This window comes from Malania oleifera, chromosome 1 (genome assembly GCF_029873635.1).
Source record: "Malania oleifera isolate guangnan ecotype guangnan chromosome 1, ASM2987363v1, whole genome shotgun sequence".
Lineage (NCBI taxonomy): Eukaryota > Viridiplantae > Streptophyta > Magnoliopsida > Santalales > Ximeniaceae > Malania > Malania oleifera.
Window position 1 is genome coordinate 130,161,085 of NC_080417.1, and position 13,495 is coordinate 130,174,579.

Genomic DNA, 13,495 nt, shown 5'->3' on the forward strand with positions numbered 1-13,495 from the left:
AGTACCGCCCTGTAGGAGAGAGAGTGAGTATATTTTTGTATAGCCCTCACCGGTTGAGGATATTGGGGGAACAGTTAAATATGTTTATTTTGGTAAACCTCTTAGCACTCTGGTGTTATATGTAATTATGTATGGATATGTTTATTTGATTTTCGCTTCTTGCTGCTTAGGTTAATGATTGGGTTCAATCTAGTATGGTATCAGAGCATGTTAAATACCCTCGTATAAAAAAAAAAAAAAAACCTAGTTAAATAGCAGGTCATTACAGGTTTGGTAACTGTTGTTGTAAGCAAACTTCACTCTAGCATACAGGCATGCAACATATCCTCTAATATTTTTATAGTCTTCTCTGTCTGTCCATCGATCGAGGATGAAAGGCCGTGCTAAAATTCAACTGGGATCCCAAAGTTCTCTGTAAGCTTTTCTAGAACTGAGACGTGAAATGGGGATCTCGGTCATAAACAATGGACACAAGCACTCCATGTAGTCTGACAATTTCCTATATATATAATTCTGTCAATCTACCCATGAAGTAGTTAATTCTGATGGGTAGAAAATGGGCAGTCCTTTTCAATTTATCAATGACTACCCAAATGGCGTCCTGCCCATGCAATGCTGGCGGTAACCCCGATACAAAATCCATAGAAATATTTTCCCACTTCCATTCAAGGATGTGAAGTGGTTGCAAGGGTCTCGTTGGTCTCTGATGCTGAGCCTTCACCTGCTGACATGTTAAACACTACTTTACGTATTCAGTAATTTCTCTTTTCATATACACTTTCCATTTTTCATTTATTGTGTATTTATTATAAAACAGATATTTAGGAATAATTTGGGATCTTTGACTTATGTATAAATATACCCTTGTATTATTGAATAATGAATATAGAAAAATCCCCTTATTCAATTTTAACAATCATGAAGAACGATGTTTCTTAAATAAAGTAATTGTAAATTTTTCGAACAATCAATTTGACGATCTACGAAAGATGGATTTATTTGGTCTTTGATTTAATTAATAAGATGGGCCAATTTGAGGACTTTAAGAGTATTTTCTCAAATGAGGTGGCAACGTATATTCCAGAAGATTAATTTGATTACGTGCGAAAATGAATTATTTGATCTTCAATCTTATTTGATAAGATCTGTCGATTCAAAGGCTCTAAGAGCATGTTCTTGAACAAAGAAGTGGTGGATCTTCTAGGCGATCAATTTGACAATCTATATAGAAGATATAATTGTCTTAATCTTCAATTTCTCTTAAAGAGATCTACTACTTTGAGCGCTTGAGAAGCATGTTCCTGAGCATGGTGGTGATGACTATCAATGAAGATGGATATGTGTTTGATCTTCATATATGTGAGTTTAATCATGAAGAACATATGTTTGAATGAAGAGTAGACCATCAAAGAACGATTGTAAACTTGTTGTTCTTCGATCATGTGTCGGTCTTTATTATATAGGCAACTTTGACTTTGAGAAAGTTGTCAAATAGTGGAGGATTAGATTTTCTCCGATGTGTGATTCGTTGTTGAGAGTCCCTTTTTATTACGAGTGAAAAAGCCTATTTATAGAAGAGATTAGGGTTATATAAGCGTATGAACTAACTAATCTTATTTAATTGGCTTAGACCCATATTTTAATATGCTGACAAGAGCTAATTTCTATTAATAAAACCAATATGTATTTGTATTAATTAAGCTCATTGAAATGATTATGTCAAAATTTAATTTAGCAATTTAATTTAAATGTTAACATTGATATTTTTTAATGCCTACAATTTATATCAAAGAAAGTTAACAATTAATCCTTTTAATGTGGAATGTATTAATGGGAGAATCCAAGGCCCAATAGAACTTCTAAAATAGACCACTAAATATATTTTTTTATTTGGTGGGCTTGCTGAAAGCTTTTCTCTTTTAGTGGCAAAACAAATTGTAGAGTGGGTATTAGCTTAAAGGTGATAAGTTCAAAAATTAATTTTAAAAATGAATTGTTAAACTAAATTTGAAAACCTTTATTTTTGGTTTCTTGTATAAAAAAAAGGACCAATTTTCTTTGATTTGACTTTTTGTATTGGTTAAAACTAAACTTGAACTGAGCGAATCCTTATCCTATGTTTGGAGAGAACTTGAATTTGAATTTGTATTGATTTAAGATCTGAAATTCATACTTACCAACACGATATTAATTTTTTTTTCCACAATAAAGTTTTAAGATGTTTTGTACCCAAAGATAATAAAATTTAAAAAGGACTAAAAACATAACTTTTATTTGCCAAAAAATAGTGAAAATTGGTTGTCTAAGATGTATTTTTTTTTATTGTTATGAATTGTTATATATATATATATTCTTTGGGATTTTTTGTTGCATAAATAACTTTTTCTATAACCCAAAATTCCACATCTCTCTCTAGATTAATAAAAGATCAACTTTTGTATGTAATCAAACTCAAAACCTCCTATTAGCACGAGTCTTACGGTCCACTTATGTCCACTTGAGCCAAAACTCTTAGGGGTTTGAAGAAGCTATTAAGAGAAAATGGACAATCCATCCGTCATTGGATAAAAAAAAGAAGAAATTAAATAGCGAATGGATGTTAGATCTTTGTGAATAAGTTTTATAACTTTTTTGAACTACAATTTTTGTCGTCATATTCTCATTGCACAAAAAATAGAATCAGTTTCGAAGTTTCAATTTTACTTATTTTAGAGATTAAATCACAAGTTAGAATCAGTGAATGTCATAGAAATCATCATTTTATTTTAATAAAATTAAAATATTTGATGTATATTTTTGTTCCAAAATTTGTGTGGGGTTAAATATTTTTAGGAAGTATTTTCGGGCCCTAAAAAAGAATTGACCAATATAAGTTTCTAATTGACCAAAAAAAGAATATAGAAAAATAAATATAAATGAACGTATTATTTTTCTAAAAAATAATTATTAGGGAGCAACTCTTTTTAAGTTAGAAAAATATTAAATCGTTTTATTAGTTAATTAGATAAAATAGTCAAATATCTAATTATTCAATTAAAAAATTGTCTATATTTAATAATTTAGCAAAGAGAAGTTATTTTTATATTAAAAGGGAATTAATTTTAAAAATAATATTAATTATTTTCAATTAGGTAGTATTTGGAAGCATAGATTATAAAGCGAATTAAGATTTGTGTGAATTTGAAAAAGTTCAATACAATCTTATATTGTCTTTTGTTAAGATACTCGAAATTTATGCTTCCCAAATAAAATATTATTTTATTTTTATATTAAAAATAATAATATGCAGTATATATCTTTTCTTGTACTCAAAAAATATACGAGAGGACTGCTGTTGCTGCCCCTCTTCGTCCAAGCCCACCAAAACTCGCCTGTCACTTCAGCCCGGCCCATCCCATCCCATCCCAGACCGGCCCAGGCCGGCCCCGCCTCGCCAAGCCCAGCCCAGCAATCCTGACGTGGCCCAAATTGCAACCCTATTTATATTCCTCACCCTCCGCTTCACCTCGTCCCATCATTTCCTCTTTGCTGCGGGTTTATCCCTTTCTCCGTATTGAGTTAGGGTTAGTGTTAGGGTTTTCCGCAGATATTTTTCTAGGGTTTTCTCTATTGTTATCAGCTATCTATGGACCCTGCCAAGAAGCGAAAGATCGACGAGAACGGTGTTGCAGCAACGGATGTAGACGCCGGATCCAGTCTCACCCTAGAAGATGCTCGCAAGATTATCGAGCCCTTCACTCACGAGCAGCTCATCGAGATCGTCCAAAACGCCGCCGTCCGACACCTAGACGTACTCGACGCCGTCCGATCCATCGCCGATCGGGATCCCACCCAGCGCAAGCTTTTCATTCGCGGCCTCGGATGGGACACCACCACCGAGAACCTCCGCAATCTCTTCTCCACCTACGGCGACCTCGAAGAAGCCGTCGTGATCCTTGACAAAGTCACCGGGAAAAGTAAAGGGTATGGGTTTGTTACGTTCAAGCACGTCGATGGCGCCTTGCTCGCGTTGAAGGAGCCAAGTAAGAAAATTGATGGGCGAATGACCGTGACCCAGCTTGCGGTATTGGGAAATTCCGGGTCTAATGCGAATCCGACTGCGATTGATGTTTCTATGCGCAAGATTTATGTAGCCAACGTGCCAACTGATATGCCAGCGGATAGGCTTTTGGCGCACTTCTCCTCTTATGGGGAGATAGAAGAAGGTCCCTTGGGTTTTGACAAACAGACAGGCAAGTCAAGAGGGTTCGCCTTGTTCGTGTACAAGACAGCTGAGGCAGCGAGGGCTTCACTGGTTGATCCAGCCAAGACAATTGATGGGCACCAGCTTATGTGCAAATTGGCTATTGAAGGAAAGAAGGGAAAGCCAGGGATGCCTGGGGGAGTTCAAGGCCCTGCTGGAGGAGAGGCGCACGGGGATGGGCTTGGATTGCCTCCAACGTCGATGCCAGGGTCGCTTGGTTCCCAGTATGGGGGACCTGGAGGTCCAGGTGGGATTTCTTCATATGGTGGGTTTTCTGGTGGGCCGCCCCCACTTGGTCATCATCATGGGTTGAATTCTTCATTGCCCTCTTCTCTTGGCGGCCCAGGGCTGTCATCAGTTGGGGGTCAAGTGCCTGCGTCTTATGGCAGTGGGATGGGTGGTCCATATGGTGCCTCCCAATATGGCGGTCCAACTGCAACAGGATATGGCGGATTAGGTGGTGCTGGCAGTGGGCTGGGTGGTGGATTGGGTGGCGCAGGTGGTGGATTGGGTGGTGCAGGTGGTGGGTTAGGTGGTGCTGGGGGTGGTTCTTCTATGTATGGTAGGTTGCCACCCAATACTGCTGGAATGCCATCTTCTGGAGGATATCCTGAAAGTGGGCACTATAGCTTATCATCGTCTGGCTATCCTAGCCAGCACCACCAGGCGACAGGGACATCACCAGTACCTAGGGTCGCTCCAGGGGGCATGTACCAGGGAATGCCTCCTTACTACTGAGGTATTGATTCTTAATCTCTCCCTTAAATTTTTAATTTATTTCCAATACAGTTCGATTATTTTTCCCTGAAATGATTTCCGGATGTAATTTTTTGTGCATCTTTATGTCTGTTGGCCGTTTGATGCATTGTTACTTGGTTAGTGTTTATTGGTGGTGCGTTTCTCTTTACTTGTTTGAGTTGTTTGCTGCTCATATTGTGGAAGTTTATTGTCACTTTCAATCTGCAATTGAGTTCGTCTCTCTTTCATTGACCGGATGTTTTGAAATCTGTATGATTTTTATAATTCATTTGTTTCATCTGGTTTCCTTTTTGTGGAGCTTCTGCTATTTGTTTTTCTTTCTTTTTTGATTATTTTTATGATATATTTACTGATACTAAATAACAAGCATGGAGTTAATGACATCTTTTTAAGAATTGCATAATTTGTTTCTTGAATTTTAACTTCCCCTTCCAATTTGGTGTCAATTTTTGTTGTATCATGTGTGTAGGTCTTTTACATATCTGATTCCCTTGTTAATGATATGCTAGATGCTTCCTTTTATAATGACAATCTATTTTTGGAGTATGTTTAAATTATTGCGTGCATTTTAAGCCTGATTAAATTCAAAAGAGCTTATTTTTTGACAATCTATTTTTGGGGTATGTTTAAATTAATGCTTGCATTGTAAGTTTGATTAGATTCTTGAATGAACTTGATTTTTCAGCATCCTCAGCTTGTTTGCGTACCTAGCTTGCTAGAGCTTTATCACTAGGTCTAAATTTGAACAGTATGGATCTCTGGTCTCTCTTTTTTTGAGAGAAGATTTTCTACCTCACTTGACTATGAAGAGCTTCGAGTCTATCACGAGAGAGTGTGGTGGTAACCCCCATAAAGACAAAGAAGTGCTTGGTTTCATTGGAAAAACCAACACAAATATCATATTGACTTTCTGTTGCCCTACTTGGGCTAAATTCTTTGTAGGCTTGCATTTAGTTTTGGATTGAGTCAATTGGACAGATTGGATAAATAATCTATCCTTAGAGTAGATATATTATTGATTTCCAAAATTATTTGTTTTCAAAAAAGTATTTTTTAGTTGATTTTTCATCCACCATTTATTTATTTATTTATTATTTTGTTATGTGGAGGGGGGATCAAAGGTGGTCAAGGGCTTATAGAGTGAGAATAAAGTAGATCAATGTTCAGTTGCTCGATCAAGGCTTGCTTTGAGGCAAGCCATGCCAAAAATGCCTTGAGGCTCAATCCAAAACGTCAAATCCCAAAAAGGCCAATGTATTACATGTTAAGGCTTAAGCATTAGTACAGAAGGAATGCCTTTTGCATCTTTTTAGTTGAGGCTTGCACAGTTAGGGTGTGTGATTCTCAAATTACATTTGGCTAGAAAATTTTTATTTCACATATGCATAAAAAGAATGTCATAATATGAGTTGATTTCTTGAACTCTTGAACCTCAACCTTTTCAAAAATAATTTAAACTTTGTAATGTTAGTCATCCCTTGTCATGATTTATGTGATGAAATCAAGTTAGCTATTTTTGAACGTCCAACATTTAGTTTGCAAATTATATTTGATATTTTTTTGCATTATATTTTTTTTACTTTCTTTATCTTTTCTTTATTTGTAAAATATATGTAATTCATTTACATATTTTTATCTAAAAATAAATTCTCAAAAAACTTACATCCCAATGCCTTGAGGCTTATGCTTTCACCTCTTAAGATTTAGAATGCCTCACCTTACACCTTCACCTTTTAAAACATTGAAATAAATAAAGGGTTGGTGCATAGACTCGATGGATAAATATTGTAGTGCTGTGATTTCATTAGTGAATAAGATTATCAGATGAATTGTAATTACAATTGAAATGAGAAGGAGATGCTTTACTGCTGAAAAATGAATCTTTTATTTTTTCTCATGTTTTTAAAAGCAAAACTGGTTATTTGCTATTTGATGTCATTGAAGCAGGGCTGGATGAGTTCCTCTTTCTCTTTTTTAAAAAATCAATGTTTTATGCCTTATTGCATAGGCAGGAACACAATTACATGTATTCGTATTATTTGTATAATTGCCTCAATGTTGGAGTTTTCCTTTTGCATATTATTTTTCGATTTGTATTTCTTGTCCATTACAAAATAGTGTAATCTTCCCAACTTGCAATACGTGTGTGGCCTGTGTTATACCTGTCTAAGCCTTGAACAAATGTTTGACAATCATGGTACCCTTTTTTTTAGGAAATACCCATTTGTTTCACATTAATACAAACATTGTACAGATTTTTGAACGGTGTCTATCTGATACAATTTCAATTTTATCCTTTTGTCTTCCTTTGTGGCAATTTGTTTGTGTTTGCAACTGTCATAGAATATGATTTTGCAGTGATCAAGTTTTGTATTGGTGTGGTAGCTACAATGCCAGTGGTGGTGCATGAATTGAGGGGCCGTTGTTGACTTGAATATTCTTGGTTGTTTTTTGAAACATTCTTTTTGTGAACTTTTGTTCCAGAACCGTATTCTGTTGTGGTATTAGCATTGCCTCATTTATTGTGTGGCCTTTCAGATTAGTACCCAGTCTGTTGTCAGTTGGTGATTTTTTGCTGTGAAGAGGTGGTTCTTAATTGTAACTATAGAATCTGATTTAATTTTTAATACTATTCTGGAGTGTAATGTAGTGGGTGTTAAGTCTACAGTCTTATGTGCTTTGGGAGACGTGGTAAAAAAGATCATTTGGGTAATCTCTTTTTTAGCTGATGTATGTTGCTTGAGTGAGATAAATCATCAGTGTTGGATTTGAAGTCTTTGTTGTGCTATGTTGATTTTTGTTGTGCTGGGCCTGAATCTTGCTGAGCTTGCACAGATAAACCTGCCTTCTGGAATGAAGTTGTGTGGTTGATTTCTATGATTGAAGGCTTTAGAAAGGAATTATGGCTCTTGCCTAACGGTGTGTACTTGCAGTTTTTTCTAGTGATGATGTTTGAATGGAGTCATTTTGTTTAGTTTTGAAGAGTGGTGCAATATGTTGTTCCTAGCACTTGCCTAAAAGTGTTTGTCTGCAGTTTTTCTAGTGATGTTGTTCGAGTGGAGTCATTTGGATTTGTTTTGAAAATGGCGCAATATGTTGTTCCTTGTCCTCTTGCACTTCTGGCAGAATTGATGGATGAGTATGGGATTTTGAGAATTAAGTTGGTATGGTGAGTTGAGGGTTTGGAAAATTCATTACTAAAAAGAAAAATGGCTTCTTCTGTTTGACTGGACTCACTTTCCTCGGATTTGAACGTGTTTGATCCCCACACAAGACACAGTAATGTGAAAGAAAGTGCAGAAAAGAAAAAAAAAATGCCCTCTTTTTCTCCAATATACCTCTTAGTAGAAAGCCATGACTGCAGTGCTGAACTTGGTTGATCCTTATTAATAAATAAATTCTCTGTTCATGGTATTGGATGAGTTGTATGTCCATTCTCCTTCGCTCTTAAGACTTAGATTCCATTGATTTATTTTGATGACCACAAACTAGGATCATGTTTTCTGTTCCAGCATCCATGTCATGCATTCTAATGTTGCTGAGGAACTAGGGTTTGATATTCATATTCCAACGAGTGATAATATTCTTCGTGTTTTTATGTGGTCACATTCATACTGACATCGGATTTTAGTGCTTTTTGTTTGGTCCTGTGGTCGTTTCTTTTATCTTTGTTTCCTTTGGATTTTCCCCGTAAAGTATTCATCTCAACTTAACACAAATTAGAAATTATAGTTACCCACATTGCATCATTGCTGTTAATTATTTTGGCAAGAAAGTCACATTGTTGCGTTGTCTTCTCTTTATGATACAGCAAGATTGTTTTTTGCTTCATGGATTTATCATGAATTTGCTTTAAATTAGTCTATATTTTGTTTTGCCAAATTATGTTTTGCCACGTTTGATGTTCGAATGATGGATTGTGTTGCACATGGGTGTTTGAATCAGGTGTATGACAGCTTGTTGGGCGCAGATGCTTGTTGTGCTTGTGGTGATTGCGTGAATGCAGACAATATAAACTCTGGTTTGATGAATATAGTAGCTGTGCTTTTACGGCCACTCTGCACTTCATCTGCACCTTTTTAAGATGTTCCTGTCTTGAGTGCTTATGGTTAAAAGTGACTGAGTTAGCCTAGTTTTGTACTTCTTATCAGGATCCCATGTTCAATTTGGTCTTTTTTTATTATTATCAAATATAATTCCATCCATACAAGTACTGATTTTAATTTTCCGTGTTGTGCTAATATATGTTAATTGTCTTGCTTGACCATTCTTATGTATGTAGTTTCTCTTGTGTGGTGGTTTTGTATTTTTGCCTTTATTTGCAATGAGTTCATGTTCTTGAGTGCCTTCATAAAATTTGCAAATGTAGAGCATATGATTTTGTTATGTGGATATAAATCCACATGTCATAAAGTTGTTGATTTACACCCTCAAATACTTCTACCGATGTTTGGCCCTGCTTGTCAAGTGAGGCAGATATATATTCAGAGGCTGCGAGCTGTCCAGGCCATATAATGCTCCAAACTAGGTTTATGTGCACATTTGTCACTCTAATAATGGATATTTTAAATGGAAACAAAATATTAATAACATGGGAGTATTAATTATGAACAATGCATAATATTTTTCTGGTACATTTTTTTTTATTTCTTAATTATAAGATATGTTTTCCATACAATGGTGGTCTTTAATGTCTAATGTCTAGACGATGTGTGAAACATCAAAGTTTCTTCTCAAATAAGATGTGTATATGTGACCAATACCTTCTCACATATTCCTCAGTTGAATCTAATGCTTATAGTTTTCAGGTGTTAAAAGACTTGTTCCAATCTTGTCCTTTTATAGTTTTTTCCTTTTAAATTCCTCAACCATGGGAGTAGGATTTGTAAGGGAATTTTATCCTTATTAGTAATAAATATCATATACAATGTCTGGAATGAGGTCTCAGTTTCACAAAAGTTACCAAATGTGAGAAATTATCAAATTTGAGAATATTTATCATCAATTTGACTAAAAGAAATATGAATATATATCATCAAAGGTGCTACAATTTAAATTTCTTTAACTTGATGACTTATCCAAATAGTGCAATATAACGAGCATCCATCAGAATGGAATGAAGAAAGATTGATTGGTTCTCTTAATTTATTCTGGTGGAAGATTGGTCCCTCTGTGAATGCTGCAAATGTCATGAAATCAACCATTCTTGCACCATGACGTGAACTCAACTATTCTTGCAACATTTGTTGTTCGATCCCTCCCTCCCTCACTTTCTCGCTCTCTCTCTCTCTCTCTCTCTCTCTCTCTCTCTCTCTCTCTCTCATGCTTCTGTGTGTATTTGCATGTATCACATGAAGTCAACTATTATTGCGACATTTGTAGTGTGATTCATCTCTCTATCTCTGGTATGCTATATATGCATGTCGTGTGGGATGGGTATGTTTGAGTACTTCTGCTTGTGCATTTGCATGTATGTGGATGTGAAGATCTGTTTTCTGGTGGAGGCGAGCTTGCTTTTCAACTGCTTTGGCCATTAGTATATTTATAGTAAGCATTGTTTTATATATATATATATATATATTGTATGTATATTATGCTTGTGTTTGGGATAGACTTGTACCATTTACTTGGTTGAAGAAGTACTGTTATAGTTTATTTGGCCCTTAACATGCTGGTGAAGGGAATTTTTTTTGGCTTGCTTGGCGTGTTGCACTTGCTCCATAACCTCACTTCTGATAATCTAACTCCTAATGCGAGCCAAGCTGGACTGCATGTGTCATAAATCTGCACGTGATGTGGTGTATTCCTTCCAGGTGTGGTTTGATGTTTTTCTTACTGCTAAACATTTTGTTTGGTGTTTGCCTTCTATGGTTGGTTGCAAAACTATTTCCCATATTCCCTTTGCCATGCCTTCTGGGGCATTTTCACACTTCTGTTTTCTCCTTCATGTGAATGTGTTGAGTTTGGTATGTTATGATGCGTGTGCTATTTTGATTTTGGTGGGTCTAGTGCATTGTGCAGTCTCGTGGTATATTGAAACCAGGTTTTGCCCTTGTTCGGTTGATGACTTGTGATATCAAAGGACAGGGAGCCAAAATCACGGTGATTAAATTCAGATGAGTCAGAGGTTACTCTTTACGTGACCATCTTTGGCCTCGGAGCGAGCGAGCATGCATGTGTCTGATGGAAATTGTAAATACAGCAATAGATGTGGCTGGAGGAGGACCTGTTTGGAAATTTGATGAATGGTAGGGATGATCTTTAGAGAAATGGAATGAGAGTGGATATGGCAGCGTGCAGGCCTGCACTGTTCGTGGCATGATATTTTCATTTTGCCCCATTGTTGGGAAGGTTCCCAATGAAGAATCCAAGGGCAGTGTTTGTTGCATTTAATGGGAATAATGTATGCATGTCATGTGCTCACAAGTTGAGCGGTTGAAGCTGCATGGGGCTCACCTCTTTCATCCACCTGCCGTAATCAATGACTCGCTGAGAACAGCATTGCTTGGACAATTGCTGCTGTTCCGGTAAAGCCATTCTTCTGATGGGACCAACTTACTGCAGATTTCTTAGTTTCCTCCAGCCCTTTTTAAGGATTGCAGATTGCTTAGTTTCCTGAAGCCCTTTTTAGCAATTGTACTTGCGAAACCAGGAGAATCGCATTTTACCAATCCCTGCTATCTGCCTGACCATAAAAATGAGCCAAGACAACGCCTTCCTCTGCATATGTTTTGCTGCAACAACAATAACCTTTTAGAAATTAAAATCAGAATTGGCTATTGGATGCCCTGCAAATACTGTTTACATGGTTATTTGTTTTTGATAGGAAAATAAGGGGGGTGTGGACTTCGGATGGGGAAAGGAAAGAAATAGAAAATTTAGGTGGAAATATATTTTATTTTTTATCTTCTATCTAAAATTTAAAAAATGAGTCTAAAAATCTACAAAGGCTCAGGTCTAGGGGGCGTAGCTTGCAGCAGGAACATTAAGCGTATAATCTTGAATCTTGAGTGAATCAGTGAGGACTGAACACTTGAGAAGTCTATTATATCACATACCCAAATTATGGCCATTTTATTTCTTATGGTTAATCGATCACTAGTGATTTTGGCTTCAGGCAAACTGAGGACGGGTTAAATCATTGATCATTACATAGATTAACCAAACTGAATTTTATGAATTTATGAGCCAAATTATAAAAAATCTACAAAGGCTCAGGACTGAACACTTGAGAAGTCTATTGTATCACATACCCAAATTATGGCCATTTTATTTCTTGTGGTTAATCGATTACTAGTGATTTTGGCTTCATTTGGGCATCATTGATCATTACATAGAATTCAATGAAGATGTTTTATGCAAGTGTAATTTTTTAATATTCTTTCAAAAATCAAAAGCACTAGTCTTCACACAGCTGTAAGATCATATATGGGGGTTGATGTTTGTCCCAAGTGAATTGAATAATATGAAGACAGATTTTTGTGCGTTGGTTTTGCATTTTTATATTTTTATTTTCATCTTAAAAATTAAACATTGAAAGTTAGATTGGATGTTTTTGCAATATTTTTTATAGTTTGAGATCTATTTAGGTGCAAGGTGGAGTAAGAGGGCCCCATTATTTTTTCCCCCATCACTGTAATTTTCTTTGATAAAAAAGATATAAATTTTTATAACAAATTTATGATTTGCTGTTCATAGTCAAAATAGTCATAAAAAATTTATGTTCATTAAAAAGTTTCGACCATCAAATTATAAACACACGTACCTGAGAGATTTGAGTTATAAAATAATTTGAGGGCATTCTTACTTGAATATTTGACTTTAATTGCTACCGGTGTATAATACACAACAACTTGTTTTTATAATGTGTTTTTCTTTGGGTTGTGTGAAAGTAGAAAATGGTAGTGAGCAAAACATTGTTAATCAAAATATTGAGGTTGTCGGGTGGTCTTTGGAGCTGGATCATGCAAGGAATTTGTTCAAAGGATCTCTTTTTTAAAAATAATAAAAAAAAAAAAAAATAGAAAACTGTAAAAAATAACTACATGAGCAATAAAGAAATTGTTAATTGCTTCATTTTTGGAGTTGAATGTGTATAATAGAATAAAGTTTAATACGGTTTTGTATTTGTGTTTTATTCAAATTTAAGATTTAAATTGAATATCTATTCTTAAGAAAACAATAGCTGTAATTGAAGAATTTGATAAGTTATATAAAAAAATAATAATATAATTATTTTCATTTATATTTTGAGTCATTAATATGAAATGGATAGAGTAACTATTTGCACATTTGTCCATAAAAATATTTATTTCTATGCTATTCTACGAAATTGTACAAACTCATCTCTATATAATTTTATATATTATTATTATTAGATATTGTATTCAGTGAGTTTTAAAGTCCACAAATCATAGTACTAAAATTTACGTATTCATATCATTACAATGATAGAAGATTCACATGACTTGGATTTGATAAAAATTTAAATAG

General features: G+C 35.3%; 1 protein-coding gene across 3 annotated transcripts; it reads left to right on the top strand.

Moving 5' to 3' along the window:
• Positions 1–3,507: 3,507 nt before the first annotated feature.
• LOC131146638 (UBP1-associated protein 2C) lies at positions 3,508–11,796 on the top strand. Of its 3 annotated transcripts, none has more exons than XM_058096364.1 (2): positions 3,508–4,982; positions 8,948–9,269. In XM_058096364.1, the coding sequence occupies exon 1, from the start codon at positions 3,626–3,628 to the stop codon at positions 4,979–4,981; it is 1,356 nt and encodes a 451-aa protein (XP_057952347.1). In that variant the 5' UTR covers positions 3,508–3,625; the 3' UTR covers position 4,982; positions 8,948–9,269. The 3 variants fall into 3 exon arrangements, with proteins under 3 accessions (XP_057952347.1, XP_057952356.1, XP_057952364.1); XM_058096373.1 differs by lacking the exon at positions 8,948–9,269 and adding an exon at positions 11,012–11,796 and having other exon boundaries at positions 3,514–4,982; XM_058096381.1 differs by lacking the exon at positions 8,948–9,269 and adding an exon at positions 11,090–11,796 and having other exon boundaries at positions 3,514–4,982.
• The last annotated feature ends 1,699 nt before the right edge of the window (positions 11,797–13,495 follow it).

What these genes read in the sequence shown, in the direction of transcription:
- LOC131146638 (XM_058096364.1), top strand. Translation starts at nt 3,626, where the DNA reads ATGGACCCTGCCAAGAAGCGAAAGATCGACGAGAACGGTGTTGCAGCA.